This window comes from Caenorhabditis remanei, chromosome X (genome assembly GCF_010183535.1).
Source record: "Caenorhabditis remanei strain PX506 chromosome X, whole genome shotgun sequence".
Lineage (NCBI taxonomy): Eukaryota > Metazoa > Nematoda > Chromadorea > Rhabditida > Rhabditidae > Caenorhabditis > Caenorhabditis remanei.
In genome coordinates this window covers 13,993,479-14,013,818 of record NC_071333.1, presented here as the reverse complement: position 1 = coordinate 14,013,818, position 20,340 = coordinate 13,993,479, and the positions used below count along the sequence as shown (strand labels likewise).

Here is a 20,340-nt window from a genome sequence, read left to right as displayed (position 1 = left end):
CAAAAATTAAATAAAAACGACTAATACTTGAAGCACCGTTACAAAAGTCATAGTTGCAGCAGCAAGTTTGGCGTGTGGACTGGTCGGACATGCAAGCGTACATCTGCAATTAAATAGAATTGATAAATTACAAAAGTATTGGGTTACCTGAACCGGACCAATGAATGTTCTCTCAAAAGAACGTTGACAATCACCCGTGTCGTCACATGACAATTGAACCTGAAAAATTATTATTTTAGTGTGGTTTTTGAAATTGTTTATATGAAAAAAGAAAACTAACAATTCCACTACTCCCGGTATACTTTTTGCAATAATTTGTGTTACACTGAGCAACACCATATGACCGACCATTGAATGAATTTACACAGTTTACATAACCTTCTGCGGTGATAACCATAGAGAAGAAACTCAGAAGAATATAAGTTTTCGAATTCATCGAAGAAAGATGTTAGAATCTGAATAAGAAAAGTGAGAAAGTGTCCTCAGAACTCTTGTTTGGTGTGTCTTGACCAAAAACATGATTCATATATTTGCCCTTATTCATACCTCGTTTCGTTTACTAAACAACTATCATCTCTCCCCAATCATCCAATCGTTTCTTCCATCCTTTCTTCTTAAAAAACGCAATCATTTCTGGACTGTGCGGATCGCATTTCCCAAGGTACCTCAAGAAAAACACAATTAAGTTTTCAAAAACTTGATTTCCTTACTTTTTGGTTTTGCAGTAATACGTTTCGAATTCGATAAATCTATTTTGTTTGTCCCAATCGGGATCATAAACATAATTGGTGAGTTGTGACGGATCTCGGTATGTACTTTCAGGTACTACAAACACTCGACACATGTTGTACATTACTGTAACCACTCCATAGTAGGCCGTTCTTTGCATTCCACCCTGTAATTATACATTTCAGCTAATTTTATGGTGATAGTAAAGCTTACTCGAATATCTGTCATTAATTTGAAATGGGCAGCAAGTTTATGCCAATCTCTGATGTTTTTATAGGGAATTCTAAAAAATAAAGGGTTATTAACCCTCAATTATATAATAAATCTCACTTGTAATTGTAGGTTTTCTCCATATTTGTGGTGTTCTGAAGGTCTATGGGTTTCGCATCCTAAAGAGACATATAATTATTTGTTCTCCATAAACACTAGCTCATCATACCTCTATTTCTTCTATCAGACGTTTATCATAAGAAGGTTTGAGAACCACTGTAGTTGGAAGTAACGAGAAGTCTACATTTGCGTTGGATGCACTTATTTTGCTGAGGTAATCTTTGAACATTCCCCTGAAAGAATTGTGTTATAATCCTGCCAAACTTTTCTGACCAAAAAAACATACCCGCTTGATCCTTTCCCAGCGAGTTTCATATTGTGTGACGTTCTGCTGATTTCCGGATGGATACATGATCTGTTCTTTCTCACTTCCGGTTTTCTCATCCAGTCATCCCAATATGCTGCAGGGAATCCTGGTGAGAGTTCATCCCAAAGCTCTCTGCTAAGCATCCATCCCAATCCCGGAAAGAAATCTGTCCTCCATACCAAATCGCCTCGTTTTGTATCAATAATATTACTACCGCCATTGTCATTCCAAGCAGAGACACACCTGAACACAATTATTCATTGTACATTGTCTATCTCATAACAATTAGAAAGAGATGCAGAAAAAATACTTGCCAAATGGTGTCGTCAGTGTTGAGAACTTGTTTTCCCCAGTGAAAATACGAGAAGAAATCATTACCTATGTCAAGGTCATCTGAAAGAATTTCTTCTTTTTTTCAGTATAGTAGGGTCAATAAGCTGTCATCTATTCCCCACCAACCTTCAGTCACAATGACATGATCATAACGGAACTCCTTGAAAACCTTGTCCAGTGCCCATTTATAATGCGCCGAGATTGCTGGGTAGTTGTTCCGCTTTTTGATTTCCGTCTTCTCGTGCTGAGAAAGTCAGGATCTTTATGATGGATAACATCTGGGAACTCACTTGAATATGTGTTACGTTTTTGAAGTCTTTGACAAAACGACTTGCGACTTGGGCGACGGAAGTTTTGTTCCCATCCTGACTAATGATGACGTGATATTGAAAGTGTGAGGGACGTTGACTGGAATAGAAATATGGTGAACAATATATTGAAATGAGAACGACTCACGCTAAAAGTTGAGATAAATGATTTCTAAGAGCGTCGGGCCTAGTGGCACAAAAGACGAGTACTGCGGCTACGAACGTTTGGTCATTGTCCGTGTTCTAAAAATTGTTTGCATACAAAGAAAATTGAGAACAAACACTACCGGTTTCAACACTTCCTCTTCCTCCTTTGAATTGGAACGGGGACCATGGATGACCGTGTTCTGAAACAAGGAAACAAATAAATGAGTAAAAAACCAAAAATGTGTTTGGTTTCTCAAAGAACTTTGAAAACTATTTAAAAATCACATTTTACAGTCATTTTTGCTACTGAAAACTTGAATTTTCAACTCACCTTTTGCAATTCATGATCTTCAGACCTCAGGTAAATAATAAAAGAGCATAAAACAAGAATAACGATAACTTTGAACAGTGTGCTCGCGTGCTTTGATGCGGAGCGACGGAGCACCCGTTTCATGTGCGTTGATGGTCCTTTGAAAGAAGGACAAGTGTTGAAACGTTGTTGTCGATCCGCTCAAATATTCTAGAAGCGTCCAAATAACGACACGAGTCGACTATGAATGGAAAACGAGGCGACGAGAAGAGGAGGAGAGCGTGTGAGTCGTCTTCACTTCGTCGCGGCCGGGACGGCCGAACTAATGCGCGCTGGCTGGTGTCCTAGTCCCCGCGTTAACTCTAAACCTCTCGGCAATCCAGTGTGTTGAGAACGAAGCAAGGGGGGGGGGGGGGGGGGGGTTCAACATACAATCTATTAGCATTTGGCAGCAGCGGGGACAGCTGCGATCTGATTGCACAGGATGATCAGAGAGGAGATGAAAAAGAAAAAGATAGTGAGACAAAAAGAATTGTACAATGAGAAGTGACCCTTCGGAGATTCCGAGATTTCAATTGCTTCGAGATTGAATTAAATGATTGAGAATGGAAATTATAGACCGGATAGAAGACAAAAAAACAGCTTCTACATTGAATTATTCTATCTTTTTTGGGAAAAGCCAAGAAATTTTATGAATATTTTTGAAAAAAAACACAATAACAAAAAGAAATCAAAAAAAGTAATAAGATTTACTGCACTTATTGTTTTCATCCGAATAATACAATTTTTCATCACAACAACAGAAGACATACTATACTACCTGTTATTTCAGGGATATTATAGTTGTATCATAATGTAAACAATTGTTTTGCCGTTTAGGGTAGAACACTGACAAAAAAGGAAAATTCGGGAAGCCAGGGGAAAAACTAATAAAATTTTAGAAGGATACAAATGGTTCAAATTAAAAAAAACATACAAATCTTTATTGAATATTCTGCGGGGTTGATAAGACAAATTTAGTAGATCAGAATATATTTAAACGGTTAATGATAATAGGAATACATTAATAGTATAATAAATTAATTAAGTTTCTGAAATAGGTAAATGTGTATTTATGACAAAAGAATTAGTCACAGGGAATCTTAAAAACAAGGTTTGGATTTTTTAGAATCGATTCAATTATTTAGAGCAATCTTTCTGAGAGGGTTGAGTCATGCTGGACGTTTTCGCAGGGAGCAAAGCGGTTATTTTTTGTAAGGTTTTGGAAATCTCTTCAAACTCCAAATACTTTTGATGTTTTTTTGACGCGTCGTCCTCTAACTCTTGGATTTTCGCTACACTCAATCTTTCTTTTTCTTGATAGGCACCTTGTGCGGACCGGATAGTCATTTCCAGGGCTCGGATCTGGAAATTCAGAAATTAATAGTTATTTTCTGGCAACACTCATTATTGTCTTACTTTTCCTTTAAGTTCATCAATAATCTCTTCATTTGCTAACTTTTCCTCTCTCAATACTTTATTTTCCGAAGAAAGCGATTTTGAAAGAGCATGTAGAGCATTAAGCTCTTTTTCAACACGTCCTCTTTCAGCAATATTTTCATCTTCACTCTTGTCTCTGTCCAAAATCTGAAAAAAACAAAGATTCATGAACCCTCCCAAGTCATTAGAATGACCAACCGTTCTTTCCAATTCCTCACATCTTTGCCTCATTATTTCAATTTTGTTGAGCAAGCTGTGGGAAGAACTTTTCTCTAAATGAAGAGCCGCTTTGAGTTCAGTCACAAGTTCACTATTCGTTTGCGCTTCTTTCAACTCTTTCTGCTTGAAAGAGAAGTCTAGCGCCTCAAGACGAGTTAGTTTAGTAGAAATTCTTGCATTCTCCTTTATCAAGCTAGTGTTCTCCTCCAACATCTGAAATTTTTTTAGTGGATGACTAGCAAAAAGCTAATTTTGCTTACCTGGTCGATCAGCTTCTTATCATTAATTCTTGTCAGTTCAAATTCACGGGACTGTTGGATATATGAACTTATTTTGTCCTGGAATCATTATATTTACTTATTTAAGTGTTAATTTGGATCCTATTTTACTATGTACCTGATTTTCCGTATCTTTCATTCTCAAATCTCTGATATCCTCTTCTAGACCGATTGCTCTCCTTTTCAAATACTCAATTTCCTCACTGAGAGCTTTCATCTCGTGGTCTTTCGTTGAAATGTCCTCACGAAGATGCATTATGCTTGACTGAAAAAAAAAACAAATTAGACGTTTAGCCAGACAGATGAATTTGTCTAGTCACCTGAAGGTGTGAAATATCGCTATTCGCATGTCTTAGCCTTTTCGTAAGATCAAGTTTCTCATTATCTGTCGCCACAATTTTTAGTTCTTTCTCAGCACATGCTGGAGCAAGCTCATCGATCCTTTTTTGCATGTCAAGAAGCTCCTCCAAAAGACTTTTCTTTTCCGTAACCATTGAATCTAAAAGTTCATTTTTGATTTTTAATTATAAATTACGAAGTTGAATCAAGTTACCTATTTCTTCTCTCTTTTCAATTTCAATGATTTTGATCCTTGATGTTAGACTGCTTATCACCTTCTCTTGGTCTATTTCCCTTTCTTTAGCCAAACTTATCTCTTTTTCAAGAATTGTGTTTCTCTGTAAAAATGGCATTTCGTTCTTTCAATTACACCAAAATTGTATTTCTTACTTCCACTGCATCCTCCAAATTCTCCATAAGCGACTCCTCTCGGTCTAACGTTTGACTCATTACAAATGAGCGCTCCCTGAATGTGGAAGCATATAATTAATGATCGGCAGCTAATTAGTAGACAACTAACCTCATAGTACTCGCGTGTCGAGAGCGAGGGAAACATGGAACGCTATACTCCCGTCTATCACGAGGGAAGGAGTCATAGAAGCCCTGAAACATTGAAATCTAAAATTTGGGAGAGTAGGGGATAATTACAGGGTGAGTTTCAAAACAATATTTGCCAACAACCCAAATCTAAAGTTCTGATTTCTCGAATAAAATGATTCTGATTTCTCGGATTCAAACACCTATTCCAACCAAAACTCTCACGTGGTTCCAGATACCAACCAACCCTCCAATTTGAAATCAGAGTGCTTCTGATAAACAAATTCTTTTTCATTTCTTCCTCCCAAAACTCACTCTTTCTCTTCCAATTCTTTGAGAATACTGAGATCTATCAGAAATAATCGCTGGAATTGACGGATGATGAGGCGGAAGTTGACACCAAGTCTCTCCATTCAGCGAAACCTGAATACGTTCTGTTTATATTATTCATTGTATCATTTCACGACTAGACTCACCTCATTTCCTCTCGAAAATATTTTGGTGGTGGTGCCACGACGTGTGTTTTCTCTTTGTTGTGAAATTGATTCTCTTTTTGCATTAGAAGACTCCTGCTCTCTTTTCAATTTATTTGTTCTATACTGTTCTTCTACCTCCGCCTGTTTGATCTTCTCTTTCACGTCGTGATCTTGTATCTCTTGCTGCTGTTGCTTCCTAAAATCCCATTACTTCACTTATTTTTCAAAAAACACATCCCACTTACAAGAATGAGTTTTCAATCTGCAAAAGTTGTATTTGCTGTTGGAGACTTTGCGCATATTGGTCAGCTAAATTGGAAATCTCATTAGCCTCATGGTCCGTCGGATCGCTGCAAAATGTATATCTCTTCAAAAACATTCTTAGAAATCCTTTTATGCAAATGAAAAACTAACACATATTGTTTCCGAGAACTTTGATCAGTTCTTCCGCGACTCGGTGCTTGATTTGGTCGACGTCGAGGAGCAATATGTGCCGCTTTTCCTAGAAACAATATATTATAGTAATGAGAACCGTGAGAAAGTAAAATGTACAAACCTGTGATTGTAAGAGACATGTTGAATGACGATTAGCTATAGATATGGCGGGTTGGTTGAGCAACGGGAGGCACGGAAATGAATGTGGTCACGGAAGGCGGACGGGAGAGAAGGCGAACACCGGCCGGCACGAGTCCGTTGCGTTTCCATGGAAATGAGTGCGTGAGGAGGGAACCCTTTTGATTTTGGAGGCTCCCTCCCGTTGTGTTCCCCTCATATAGATAATCCATCTATTGACTAATCGTTATACTCTTCCAAAGGGTTCATGGGTAGGTGCTGATTAGTCATTTTTCTTTTTCTGCCAGTCTCTACATAGCATGAATACTCAAAGGGTTTCATGCTTCACTTCATTTTTTTCTCACACCAGCTAATTCCGGGCTAGTGCACTTGATTGAATATCAAAAGTTTGTGGGGGTGTGTATCTTTTGCAAAAGATGTAGGCGTAGTATGAATCGAAAAAAAACATTTATTGGCATCATTTTTTGGGTGAACAAAAACATTGCACAAAACGATACATAGGCTGTATACTCCAATTGACTATCATAGCAACCAACATCCGTTGAATAATTTTCAATCACAATTTCAATGTCCACAGTAATCTCGTTGAGAATGACTGGGGATGGCTTTAAATTTTTGAGACATATCAGTATCGAAATATACAATCAATGAAAAGAATCCTATAACATTACTATACATCCGGGATAATTAGATTTAGCTGATGGGATTGGGGTGCGAGAGAGATGTGTGTGAGTGGGTGGAAGGAAAAAGTGCTTTAAAAGTAAATAAGAGAGAAACAAGTGAAAGGAAAAATGAGAGAACATGTTAAACTTGCAATTTTTGAAAGTTTGCACAATGAATGCTAGACCAGAAACTTTTTTCATGAAAGAGATAAGAAGATTGATGTTTTGAGTTTACAGCAGGGCTGGGCAAATTATTTGAATTCTTATTTTGAATGTTTGATATCTTTGGTGAAAGTTGACCAATCTGTTCAAAATTTTCCCGGCTGTTTTCAATCACGAATTCTTACATTAGGTGCTTTAATTCAGGGAACAAGGTTGTGCGGTCATGGTGAACTTTCAGCACGTGGTCAAATAATTTGTCCAGCCCTGGTTTAGAGATGAGAAAGAACAGAAAGAACAAAAAGAATGTGCCATTGATACTTCTACGCGCTGTCTCCCATAACGTCGGCAAACCACTCTTCCACATCCGTATCCAGTTGTTCGTGATGAGTAATGAATGGGTGTGCCAGAAGCTGGTCGTAGTTGGGGCGCATGGTAGGGTCACGTTGAAGGCAATTTTCGACGAGGTCGCAGAAATCCGGTGAGAAATGATCCTGTAAAATAGTTATAGTTATTTAGTACATGCAACATCCACTATTTTTGTTGTTTGTACTTACTGGGCTTAAACGTGGTGGCTCATCGTTCAAAATCTTGGACATCATATCGAACTCGGTTCCAGCATATGGGTAGTGTCCGGTGGCCAACTCCACCAACGTTAATCCCAACGACCATACGTCACTCCGGATGTCGTACGAGTTCATGTTGTTCGGGTCAAGGCGCTCAGGTCCCATGTACAATGGGCATCCGGCTTGCTTCGAGTGAGCACGCGACTCGATCAGTCGTCCTGCGATTCCAAAATCACACAGCTTGATAACACCACTCCAGTCGAGAAGAATGTTTGATGGCTTGACATCGCGATGCATGATTTGCTGCAACAAAAGAATAGGATTAAAGGCGGATCAGCTATGCTTAAGTGCTATAGAACATTATCTATTTTTAATTCATAAGCTTACGTGCTTGGTCTTGAGGTAGTGCAGAGCCTTGATGATACTAATGCTCAGCTTGCCAATGATATTTTCTGGAATTGGCTTTTGGATACGAATGAGCAGACGATCGAGGCAGGTTGCCATACACTCCATGCACACACGGACGTCGTACTATAAAAGGGCATTCATTTTGGATTATGCACTTTTCAATCACTCACCGCTGTGATGAAATAGCCGAAGCAGCGAACGATATATGGGCAATCGAACGAGAGACAGATGACGTCCAAGTCCATCAGAATTCGTGACATCTCGTAGCTGTTTGAGGTGCGTGGCATAGTCTTAACAGCCATTGTCACACTTTGGTAGCTGCACTTGGATACTGTTCCACAGCTTCCGTGACCGATATCCTCCACGAACTCCAACTCTTTGATTTCCGCCTTACGCCTCAGTCCTGAAAACGAAAAGATTTACTTTTGGAATTCTTGAAAAGAAAAGAGTAACACTAACCTTGAAGAGTAAGAAACCCGGAGTTCTTCTCCGCTTGTGCCAGAAGATTCTGCACATTATGGGTACTAGCACGAGATGGATGATGAGGCTGTGGCGCTGGTACTGGCGGGGCGGCTACTTGGTTCATGTTCAAGTTCATGCCAAACCCACCAAGAGCAAAATCTCTGTCCATGTTGTTGCTGCCTATAATTAGTTGGTTATAAGTTGTGATTATAAATTCCAGCAAAAAGAGAGCAAGAGCAAAGAGAGCGGTTTACAGAGTAGTCAAAATGGTTGGGATTTGAGAGCTGGAATGAGCGATTGCATTATTTAATTTTGACTCTTCCAGGAAGGGGTGTGTGCATGGAAGGACTTGCTCTCGCGGCGGAAACCGAGAGAGTCTAGAGATATGCAGTCGGTGTATAGAAGTACGAGCTCAAAAATATCTTCTCTACTTCTCGTTTCCCACATCCTTCCATAGTTGCACTTTTTAAGAGTTCACGTGTGAATTAAAAACAATATATCTGCGTTTTTGTTGTTGCAAATAAGCTTCATTTGCGTCAACAAGTTGCAGCTAGCTGCTAGATGGCTAAATATAGCAGCTGAAAAGAAAAGGAGTGGTATTAGCTTAGACCACGAGGAGAGATAGGAGAGAGCGGAGAGAAAGAAGAAGAAGAGAGTTCAAAGGTTTTGCAAACGCAACTGTTCGAACTTTATTCCCCCCTTTTCAACCTCTAATCGACGTCGATTGAATTCGATTGCATCACAGTGAAAACACAATGCCAGACAGAAAATAATGCGTAAAAAACTGTGAAAACCGCGAGACATCCGACGCCGTCGCAATTAAAATGCGACGGAGGAGGAGGAAGAGAAAGGAAAAAACGAACGGCATACACAAGTGAGACACACTGCGTAAATAAGTGCAAGAGTTACGTTGGAACACCAGCCGCGACGCGACCGCGTGCGCACCTCCTCTTTTCATTTGAAAACATTGGCGGTCCGTTCCCTTTTTTGTTTTCATCTCATGTTTTTTACCGCAAGACCACACGTCGGACTACCGGCGCATGTCGAACGGTATTGTAGTTCAGAACTTTTCAACCCGCTCATTTTTCCGTATGTCTCGGGCGGCTGCCTCACGGCTGTTACTGATGTGAAAGAGGAAAGGGACAGAGAGAGAGAGAAAGGCACATCTGCGGTCGGACATTGAGAACACTTTCTATTACTGATAATAATCAAGATGCGTTGATTGTCGTCAGGTGACAGAAAAAGAGAATACCTACTATCTGTAGTAATAAAGGTGTTTTCCCCGTAACACACAATAGAGCAATGGGTTCTTGACATGTTAAAATAATTGTAAATCACTGATTTTTTTCCTGGTATGAGAAGACAAATACAGGCGGAGTATATGTTTCCTAATATTTCGTAATAGAAACCTTGGCTGCCGATTTCGAAATGAGTGAGAATTGGAATCAATAGAATATTGTTCGATTTGGAAACAAAAATTATGATATTTGTTCTCTCAGGAAGCGTTCGAAGTGACTTTTTGAAAGAATTTTTGAAAGATTACAAATCACTACTTTTTCAAGAAATCAAAAAATATATGAATAACAAAACTAATTCTGATTAGTACACTTCGAAAGAACTACGAAAAACACGAGAGATAGTGATAGTAGGCTAGAGTTCTCTGCAGTCCAGTCACACTTGAAAGCTTTTACTACTGAGCAAGCGGCTTTTAGTTAAAAGTGCAAGTTATTTCTCATTCCATAGGGACTGATCAGCTTCTCGAAATCTTTGGTGAAGCTACGGTAGATATTTCTTGCAAGAATAACAAAACACTCGGTTCAAGTCTTCCTATGCGTACATTCCATCGAATCAGATATGGACCAGTTGCCGCATGAGTCACCACACAGTTCGAAAAGGTGGCAGCCGCACCGGAAATGTTCGTTTACCTGTGACTCAGGGGTAGGCAAGAGCGAATACTATACAGAAATTTACATTTTTTGAATGGGACCGTCTATAATATGAAATCATCAAAGTTGTAGACGTGAAAAAAGAGCATTAGTTCGAAAAGTTAACCGCGACACTTGCAAAAGTGTTTGACTGCCACCGACGGGTGAAAATCGATAAGTGTGTTCGCCTGCTTATCGCAAAGTAATTATTTCCTATTGAAGTGCATACTTTCGTACAGTCACACCCATGACGCATGATAACGGAAAGAAATACTTATTTCCAGTCACTTTTCAGCTTGAGAAATTGAAGAAAATGTTGAAAAATTGCATGCGATTCCACTAATTAACGACAGCTGTGGTCCTGCTAAAGTGATCCGGTTGGGACGTAAGAATGACTAAAAATTTTGCTATCGTATACCAATAAATACAAAAATTGAGTCACATAAAGGCGGTTCTCTACAATGAATGAGTCATAATGCATAGTGGGTGGGCGGGAAAAGAAACATCAAATAAATAAATAACTAAACTGTTTATGGGGGTGAGAAAAATGAAAAGTTCAAGCTTTTTCGATAGTAATGAGGTGAGCAATCGAGTGTTGTTTGAAAAACTCTTTTTGGACAACTTTCAACATGTTCTCTCGTCGAAATAGAGTTTGTGAGAAATGAAAAACAAACAAAAACGACGGGAGCGTAGAATATAGCTCAAATAAATGAAGTATGGCAGACACCAATATACAAAAACCGTCTGTCATTTCAGATTTCCGGAGAAAAATACGAGAATTTTTTCCCGAAGCTTCCGAAGCCGAGATTGTCGACTCTCGAATTTTCTCGACTACACATTTATTGTTTTCATGTGAGCATTCCCAGAAAATAATATTATTTGAAGCCAGAAAGTAATATTTTATGCATCAAGTATCCAGAAGGATCGAAAACGGGGTGAAAATGACATGAAACAAATAGCGTGTGAAATATTTATAGCTTCTCGTGTAATTTAATTAATAGGGATTCGGAGTTTTCACCAAATTTAGGTCACGCCAATTGAATACATAGAAAAACAATAAAAGGGAATTCACAGGTTGCTCAAGTGTGAAAGTGTTCTGTTGTTCTACATTACGGATTATGTGTTTGTTCACACTTTTCTCCTCCGACCCTTTCTCAGTCTTCTTGGTTATTCACTCTCTCAATTCCTCTAATTCCCATTTTTCCGTACCCTTTTTATTTCATAATTCGTCTTATTGCTCCTATTTTCCACAATTTCTCCAATTCATCTCTATTTTTTCACTAAAATTTATTATTCCGAATTGCACCCTACTTGACGCGCAAATGCACCATTTTCCCATCGTTTTCTCTGCGTCTCTCCTTTTCATCTCTGCCTCGCTGCGACGCGGTCGCGAAGCGGTTTCCCCTTTTTTATTATTGTTAAGGGACATTAATAAAAGTTTCCGCTTCTTTCTTCTTATCAAATATAAATATTTAATAAAAGATTCAACAAAAAAAACCTTTTTTCAGCATGTTTTATGCCGACTTCGTTTTATCGAAGAAGGGCCCACTCTCAAAAGTGTGGCTAGCCGCTCACTGGGAGAAAAAACTCTCGAAGGCTCAAATCTGTGAAACAGATGTAAATGAAGCAGTTAATGAAATAATGAAACCAAAGGTAATATTTATTGATCGTTTTTTCGAAAAATAATTCAATTTTGCAGCAAAATTTGGCTCTCCGCACAACTGGACACTTGCTATTGGGAATTTGCCGTGTATTCTCCAGAAAAACCAAGTATCTTCTGGCAGATACCAATGAGGCTTTCCTTAAAATCAAACTAGTCTTTCGTAACGGAGCTTTGGATCAACCGAATCCGGTTTTACCAACATTCAGCATGCAAGACGTGAGTTTTTTTTTAATAATGAGTATAAAATGGTGTGTGAACGTACAGCTGATGCAAGTGAAAATATCAGCAAGAAAATAAGCACTATTTTTTCGAAATGCTTCAAATAAGAGGATAAATACTCGAAATAACATTTCTAAGGAATATTACGAGTAGTTGCGTCTTTTCTGAAATTGACACTATCGATTAACCAACGCTGATGAATTTTTTGCACTTTTCCTTCGGAAATCTCGGTTGTTCAATGCTTTTCGGCTTTCAAAAGAATAGCTAACACTGGAATAAAGTTCTGAACGCGGTATAATTAATATAGGAGATCTGGTGGAAGCTAAAGTTAGTTGTCAGACTACGCTATTCCTTGTAAAAGTGGATAAGCATCTCCGGTGAGGTTTTCAGCAAGACGCGTTCAATGTTGCGATGATTTTCATCGTCGGATAGTGATAGCAATGCTAATTCTATAAAATTTCAGATGTATGGAGAGTTTGGTGACAACATCCTGCCAGAATTCGACGACGAAGAGCTCAACCATGCTCCAATCTGCCAGAGCCGCATCGACGACATCACAATGAAGGAGGATCTTCCACAGAACTTTGGAAATCGTTACGACGAGCAGCTTGAGGTGAGCATTGAAATATTTGTAGATAAATCCAAGTGTCAAATCCGACTTGAAATTGAAAATATCAAATTCATGTAATTCAGGATGACGATTTCGGAGAGATGGCTGCGGGTGTCCAACCAGAAGACTATTACCGCATGATGGAGGATGTCAACAAAGAATTCGACTTGGAAATGTCACGTGAAGCTGAGGAAAAACAAGCCAAGACTGAATCATCATTATTCGGCCGCGAACGTGAACAGACTCCAGCTTTGTGTGAAGCTAGTGCACCAGGAAACACCATCTTCGGAGACGACGATTTCTCAGGAAATGCACACGACGATCATGATCACGATCACGATCACGACGATATGGACCATGACGCTCAGGGTTCATCTGGATTCAGTGATAACAATGCTATGCACATTGAAGACATGGATTATGATAATGGGCCAAACATTCCACGTGATGAGACTCCACTTCGTTCCGAGACTCCAATGACACCTCGTGCATCAAGTCCAACTCCCTCTGTGACTCCATCAGTGGCTCCATCTGTTGCATCTACCAGCCAAGTCGAACAAGATACTGTTGAATCTTACTATGAGCGTCATGCTCAGAAACGAGCCTTGGCTAAAGAGCAAAACATGAAAAAACGTCGTGTTGATGACGTCAGAATGATTACTGGAGATGAAATGAAGTCAAACATGGCTGATTACAGGTGAGAAACAGAAACTCTTTCTTTGAGGTTCTTGAATGACATCATCACTTTACAACGTCTATTTTGAGTGAATTTGAAAGATGTAATGTTCTCAAGTTGTCGGCAGTCACATTTTGTATCAAGCTTAGAAAAGCGTCATGTGACGTCACTATTTGATTTATGTTTTACTGATTTGTCTTTCTTTGTCGGACTGTTCTGGGAACTATGACTAACAAGGGAACCCCGTCAAAACGCAATTTTATTTTTGGCTGATTAGTTGTGAAGGGACGCTTGACCTGCTAATAGTTGTAACAGGAAACTCAAAATTCTGTACAAATGTAGCGTGCCGCTGAGAAATGATCGAATACATTGAAAATTGATCACAGGATTTCTTGTGCTAACAGCTTTGGTTACTGACTTCAATGTACAGTAACGGAAAAAAAAAGGAAATGGTGATAAAGTTTTGTAGACGATTCAGGGTTTCTAGGAAAATTATCTCATTTTTCTTTAGATTTGATTGTACATCAAAAAATCTAAATTTCAGATATATTGCCCGTTGTAGGTAACATGTATTAGCTCGAAAAAATAAAAATAGGCACTTAACAGCATAATTTGAACACCATCTTGAACTATTATGAATACTATAGCTATAAATGTTTATTACAGTGACCTCCTCATTCGCCTCGACTTGGCTCCACCAACTCGTAAGCTGACTATTGCAAAGCGACAGTGTCATGCTGATTTCTTGCTCCATTTCCCTGCAATGTTCGGATTTTCTCGAAGCAAGAATTTCGTCAGAGTAAGATTTAATTGCAGCATACAGTTGATATTGTTTTATGTTTCAGGATTACCAAAATTGCCTCACCATCCGCAGACATGATGACATTGAGCAGAAAAACGAAGCTATCAAGGCTGCGGTTGGACTATTGGAAATTGGGGAGGAAGACTTGCAGCAACAGCAACAAGAAATGGATATGACAACTCAGGTTTGTACAGGAAAATATTTTAACGCAGGTTATCGGTTGATGACTATGCTGGAACGCTCACTGCTATGAATGTTGAGCCCGAGCATCACATTAGCTACACAATTCTAATGTTTGCTAACTCTCTCAAACTACTAAATTCGTAATACATTTTTACAATTTCTAGCTCATTGGGATTTACTTCAGTCAAAAATGACAATTTTAGCAAAATTTTCATAGTCATGGCTGAGATCTCTTAATTTTATATCTGTCAGTTGAAAAAATGTTTCGCTACGCTGCACCATTTTTTGTTGCACCATGACTTACAAAAATGGAACCTCAGTATAATAAGAAACAGATCTAAACGTGCCCATCTCGAAGTGTTTTGAAATAAGTATAAACGTGTCTTGATAGTAGTAGCATAATACCAAGAAATAAAAAAGATAGAAACCATTTTCATTACTTGTGGAGCAAACAACATAGAGTTATTAATTTGGCGGAAGTTTGGTTCTGAATTTGCAACCATCTCATTTTTCCTGTTAGACTGTCTTTTCACAATGCAATTAGTATAATCCGGATGAAAATCCCATTCTTTTGAAGTTAAGTTCAGAAACGCCATATAATTTTCTGCTATGCTCATTCATCTACAGTTTTATCTTGGTCCCTGGACAGAACACTCTTTTGTTTTGTATGCAAAATTTATTTTAGCTAATGCACATCCTTCGATTTTTCTCTCAATTAGGTATAGTGTGTCGTAATACTGTTCCAGTAACAAAACCGATTGCGTGATATCTGCCGGTTCTTTTAGCAGCCTTATGAACTGACCGAATGTCATCCGGTACTATTTTGTTACATAATTCGCACCCCGAGAAAATACATTAGTCCCGACGACACCGAAAAAAGAGGTGTGATATTACGGTGTGACGATCAGTCCACCGAGGAGCGCAATTATAGTTTTGTGTTGTGCACACAGGTACACACACACGTATTACGCAATCCGACCCCCACGAATAACAATAGAAGCTTGAGGCTATGTGCACGCCTGAATAGAAATAGCTCATGGTTTATGAGTCCCGGACATTAGTCATAAAATTAGACAATATGAGAAAGAGAAAGGTTGTGTTGATGCTTCCATCTTTTAGGTTAATGTGCCCACTCACCTGTAACATGGTGTGTCACTCTTAGAAAAAATAAAAAGTTTGAGTTTCAAATTAAATCCCTATCAAAAAATGCTTTTTTTTTGTGATACAAATTTCGATCCCTCACTCAAATCCACTGTCATAACATAAACGGATAGAACATCTACCGTATGTCATTCTGTCTTGTATAAGCGGCACGTTTGAAAGTGGGTGCCAAACGATTAACCACTTAATTGTATGTCAATCCAGTACTTGAGCACCGGAACATATGTTTCCAAGGAGCTCTCGAGCTCCATATGGAAACATCCCTCGTGTCCTCTATCCAGCTGCCTTTTGAAAATACCTGGCTGTCTGCAATATTAAAAACGATAGGATTAACGTCTCCGAAAGATCTACATATTGAGAGATGGGTGTCAAGTGCAAAGTGGTGACACAGATTTCGGCGAGAAAGTTGACTGGTATGGCCGCCGTATCCAGTGACGCGTTCAAAGCCAACTGTAATCTAATCTACTTAACACATCCGAATAGTTTTAAAGAGAATAGGAGAATTTTCAAAAACAAGAATACTATTGTATTATAGAAGAATCGAAAAAGAGTTTGTTTCAGGAAGAACCTCAGTTTGCTGACGACTTCGACGACGTTGCTCCACTGGAATTTGACAATTTCGAGAACATGATGGATATGCCACAGTCTATGGATGATATGAGCATTCCAGACGATGACGTGCCCCAGCGTAATCCGTTGTCGCCATTTGCTGATATGACGGATGATGATGACATGGGTTCGGCAGAGAAGCGAAGGAAACTAATGGTAAGCGGGAATCTGAAAAAAGGTTTAGAAAACTCTATTGGGTCCCCTAAAAATCGAACTAGCCACTCAAAAAAAAACAATTCCAAACGAACTTATCCACCCCCCTATCATGACATTATATGTACTCTTGAACATGCCGAAAAACACACAAACACATACATGCATTCCATTGAGTTACTATGCGTTACTCGTTGCCTCGTGTTAGTGCAAACAACCGGTAACAAAAGAAAATGTGGTCCATGAGAATGTCCGACACCAAGAACCTCTCCTGACCGACTTCTTTGTTATTTGCCGCCGTTCAATGTGGCCGACAATGAGAGAAATCATTGATATGCATAGAAAATAAAAACGAATATCAGCATAAAATTGATTTGATGATTTGATGAACCCAAAAATTTATTTGTTTTTCAGGATGACAAGGATGATATGGAGGGTGATGAAGACAACCGTTGGTCGAAGAGAACACACGCTCTTCTGCAGTCGATTTCTGCGAAATTGGACGCAAATAATGGACAGGTAATAAAAGAATCAATCTGGAATTTCGAAGCTTCAAAAAAATTTAAACTTTTGGGGGGATAAGATTTTAAACGCAACGCTTGTTGCCCTTGAATCATGTTTCCCTTTCGTAATCATAGGTGTTCATGTTCCCATCCATCACATCACCGATTGATGATGATGGCGCCCTCCTAAAAACACATTTGAAAGTTCCATCTCCCTCAATCACTTTTTTCTCCCCCCCCCCCCCTTTCTTCATCCTTTCGATTTCAAATATCCCGAATCTAAATCCTCCATCCAACAACTGTTTCAATCTTGGTTTTCCACCAAAAGAGGAGTAGAGAAGAGGGCATTTGTCGTAGTCGTCGTCGTCGTCGTGTGAAGTGTGAACATATGATGTGTAGTGAAGTGGACGCAGTAGCACTACTGACAAGGACACATAACTGCATATGAAGTAGGTACATAAGAAATTGTCCAAGAAGGCTTCAAAAGTAGAAGGTGATGCTGGATGCAGCATGTTTCGAGAAGATTAGTGGTGGTCAAGAACGACCCTCTTAGGCACTTTCACCCCACCGGACAGTCCTCCAGCCAATCCGGATGATAAATCCGCTTGAACTCTGTAAGTGTTGCGCGGCACTTCACATTTCACACCAATTCTCCTGAATTAAAGAGAAAGAGGTCAATTTGATTGATACCAGAATAAGAAAGAACTGGATTCACCGATTTTTGCAAAATCACGAAATGATGGTCCCACTATTAATATCGGACGAACGATTTCAACAAATCATGACCTTTTATTGAGATTGTTGACTCGGATGGGTAGACACCATTGGAAAGGCAAAGAGAATGAGGGTGCCATTATAACCTCTTGATGCCCTTTTTTAGTCTTGGAGGTCGTCGCACCTCTTTTTCTTCTTCATCTTCTTTTTTTCTCGAGTAGGTACACCAACGCCACAAGTACATGGTATCCTTCAAATTGTCCGACTGGTAATTTGACTATTGTTGCATTTTGATTGCTGTTATGGTCACTATGTACTAATGAACCTAGTGAAACAGTTGGTTCTGGGAGAGCCGTCGGCCTAGATTAGTCACAAAACACTGTCCCCTAGAAACGAAAGAGAAAGTGTGCATGAGTCAGGAAAAGCTCAGGAACGCAATAGACATAAGGTGTAGCACGGTTCTCAAGTGTCGGAAAGTGATAAATTATTGCTTTGCGCAACTCGAACATAATGTTAAGTATGTGTCACAACAGTCTGCCAAGATGAGCGATGCCATATGTTGCCACCTTACGGTATTTCATGCAAATCCTCTACACTAAAATTGTTGCGTAATCATACCTTCCCCTTCCTAAAAAAAGATCAAGCAGCCTATATACGTTAGTTTGCTGCCAACATTGCGGCAAACCCAGCAAACTAACAAAGCTTCACCATAGGCATCACTTAGCATATGCGCATACGTGATTATGGGGAACCCGTGCGTCGGTCCCTTTGACAATGATCATGAATAAGTGTACTGATTATCAGATGGGGAGAGATTGAAAGATTAAACAAAGTGAAAAAAAAACAAAAAAATACGGCTGTAGTCCGATAAACTAAAACATGTGACATATAATAATTTATGATTTCAGATCGAGCTTGACGAGATGTTGAAAAAAGGAGTCAGTCGTAAAGTTGCCGCTGCCAAGTTCTATTCAATACTCTGCCTCAAAAAGAATCAGTGTATAGATATCGAGCAAAAAGAGCCATACGGAGAAATCAACATCAGAGCAGGACCGAATGTGGACGCTACTGTCATCTAATCTACATGATTATTTCTCCATTTCTTTCTTAGTTCTTAGAATACCCAGAACCATCCAATCCCCCGTATACCATTCCCTCCCTCCCTCCAATAGTTTTGCATATATTACAGAACAAGCTTTCTGTCTCTCCTAACATTCTTCAGTCATCCTTTCCCCTTCCTCATGTTGTAGTTTACCTATGTTTCACTCTCCTAAAGTTTCGCTTCTTTCAAGAAGGTCGAAACAGTACGCGTGGCCCGGAGAGAATCGAAGAAACGAGAGTAGTGTACAGGAGGCGGTAGTTGGACAAGAGGCATGAAAGGTGTATGTCTCACCTTTCACTGTTCACACCGTTCACCTATTTTCACTATTTTCGTTTCTTGTACAATCCGAGCCATGTGCTCAACTGTAGTCGATCTCAATATTATTTCAAATTGTAACTATTCCCACACTGATAATTTTATAACTAATTATTAGATATCTATGCCCATAACTTCTATTTACATACCATCTGCCAAAACCATTTACCCTCTCCCATTGAATCCTTTAAAAGGTCGCGCTGTCATCATTATATCTATATCTCCCGAGTATACAGCGGTTTAAACTCATATTGCCGTTTTCCCCTTATTCTAATTTTAAGTTTCTGCTCTTTTCAAACAACCTAATTCCGTTTTTCGTGTCAGTCCCCCTCAACCTTCCACTTCCAGTCACATACCTCTTGATAATATTGTAGTCCGCTTGCCGAGCATCAAATGTCTCTAATTTATTTGCATCCACACTATTTTGATAATATGGTTATTTTTGTGCTGATAATTCCCTTCCCATAAGATTCTTCTCATTTTTCCCTTCTCATCACTTCTTACTTGTCACCAATTGTCAAAGTTGGCTTGATTCAGTACGGTTCTCACAGTTTCTCGTGTCAACTGATCTAAATCGTCGCTCTTAAGAGCTTCAGCTTCCTGATTTCTTATTCTTTTGCTCAGAATGTTGTCAAAAAGCTTTAAACATAATAAATGTCATATGGGAACTCTTAGAAACTTTGGTGGATTGCGGAAAACTTCAAAAGCTTGAGCTATAAACTAGGTGCCTAGAGACTAGGTACCGGGATAGAACATCACAATTTGAATTGGATTATCAAGTAAATAGTGAACATGATACGGTATCCGATGTCTTGTGCAAACTATTTTTCTGATATCATCGTCTGCTGTGTGGTCGCCAAGCAGCCATGCAAAACGAGCGGCGCACCGCCGTCTTCTTCTTCTCAATCCTGCGTTTCCGTCGTTTTTTCCCGCTTCATCGACGTTTTTTTTCCTTTCCTCTGGCGCGCCCCCACACACTCTCTACAGTAACCCGATATTCTCTCTTAAATCAGGAATGAGAGTAGGAGACCGAGAAAACCCTCTTCCGATGGCTTGTGATTGACGCTATGCGCGCCTCACGCG

At 39.3% G+C, this 20,340-nt stretch overlaps 4 protein-coding genes across 4 annotated transcripts; 1 reads left to right on the top strand and 3 right to left on the bottom strand.

Annotated features, from left to right (window-relative positions):
• Positions 1-6: 6 nt before the first annotated feature.
• Positions 7-2,608, bottom strand: GCK72_024781 (uncharacterized protein; the record flags this gene model as incomplete). Its single annotated transcript, XM_053736041.1, has 13 exons — positions 7-103; positions 148-219; positions 711-895; positions 943-1,012; positions 1,060-1,118; positions 1,169-1,292; positions 1,346-1,609; positions 1,681-1,759; positions 1,826-1,943; positions 1,990-2,107; positions 2,156-2,250; positions 2,295-2,354; positions 2,486-2,608. 13 exons carry the CDS (start codon positions 2,606-2,608, stop codon positions 7-9), a joined length of 1,464 nt encoding a protein of 487 aa, XP_053579607.1.
• Positions 2,609-3,643: 1,035 nt separating this feature from the next.
• On the bottom strand, positions 3,644-6,367 carry GCK72_024780 (uncharacterized protein; the record flags this gene model as incomplete). The annotated part of the gene is made up of 14 exons (XM_003117669.2): positions 3,644-3,868; positions 3,923-4,090; positions 4,142-4,375; positions 4,423-4,500; positions 4,559-4,705; positions 4,761-4,939; positions 4,994-5,117; positions 5,170-5,245; positions 5,300-5,382; positions 5,632-5,739; positions 5,793-5,988; positions 6,038-6,142; positions 6,207-6,294; positions 6,349-6,367. 14 exons carry the CDS (start codon positions 6,365-6,367, stop codon positions 3,644-3,646), a joined length of 1,830 nt encoding a protein of 609 aa, XP_003117717.2.
• Positions 6,368-7,509: 1,142 nt separating this feature from the next.
• GCK72_024779 (uncharacterized protein) lies at positions 7,510-8,791 on the bottom strand (the record flags this gene model as incomplete). Its single annotated transcript, XM_003118154.2, has 5 exons — positions 7,510-7,680; positions 7,744-8,055; positions 8,140-8,283; positions 8,331-8,563; positions 8,620-8,791. The coding sequence occupies 5 exons, from the start codon at positions 8,789-8,791 to the stop codon at positions 7,510-7,512; spliced, it is 1,032 nt and encodes a 343-aa protein (XP_003118202.2).
• Positions 8,792-12,056: 3,265 nt separating this feature from the next.
• Positions 12,057-18,919, top strand: GCK72_024778 (uncharacterized protein; the record flags this gene model as incomplete). The annotated part of the gene is made up of 9 exons (XM_003118413.2): positions 12,057-12,200; positions 12,247-12,426; positions 12,893-13,042; positions 13,123-13,736; positions 14,382-14,514; positions 14,561-14,701; positions 16,423-16,626; positions 17,038-17,142; positions 18,749-18,919. The coding sequence occupies 9 exons, from the start codon at positions 12,057-12,059 to the stop codon at positions 18,917-18,919; spliced, it is 1,842 nt and encodes a 613-aa protein (XP_003118461.2).
• Positions 18,920-20,340: the final 1,421 nt, after the last annotated feature.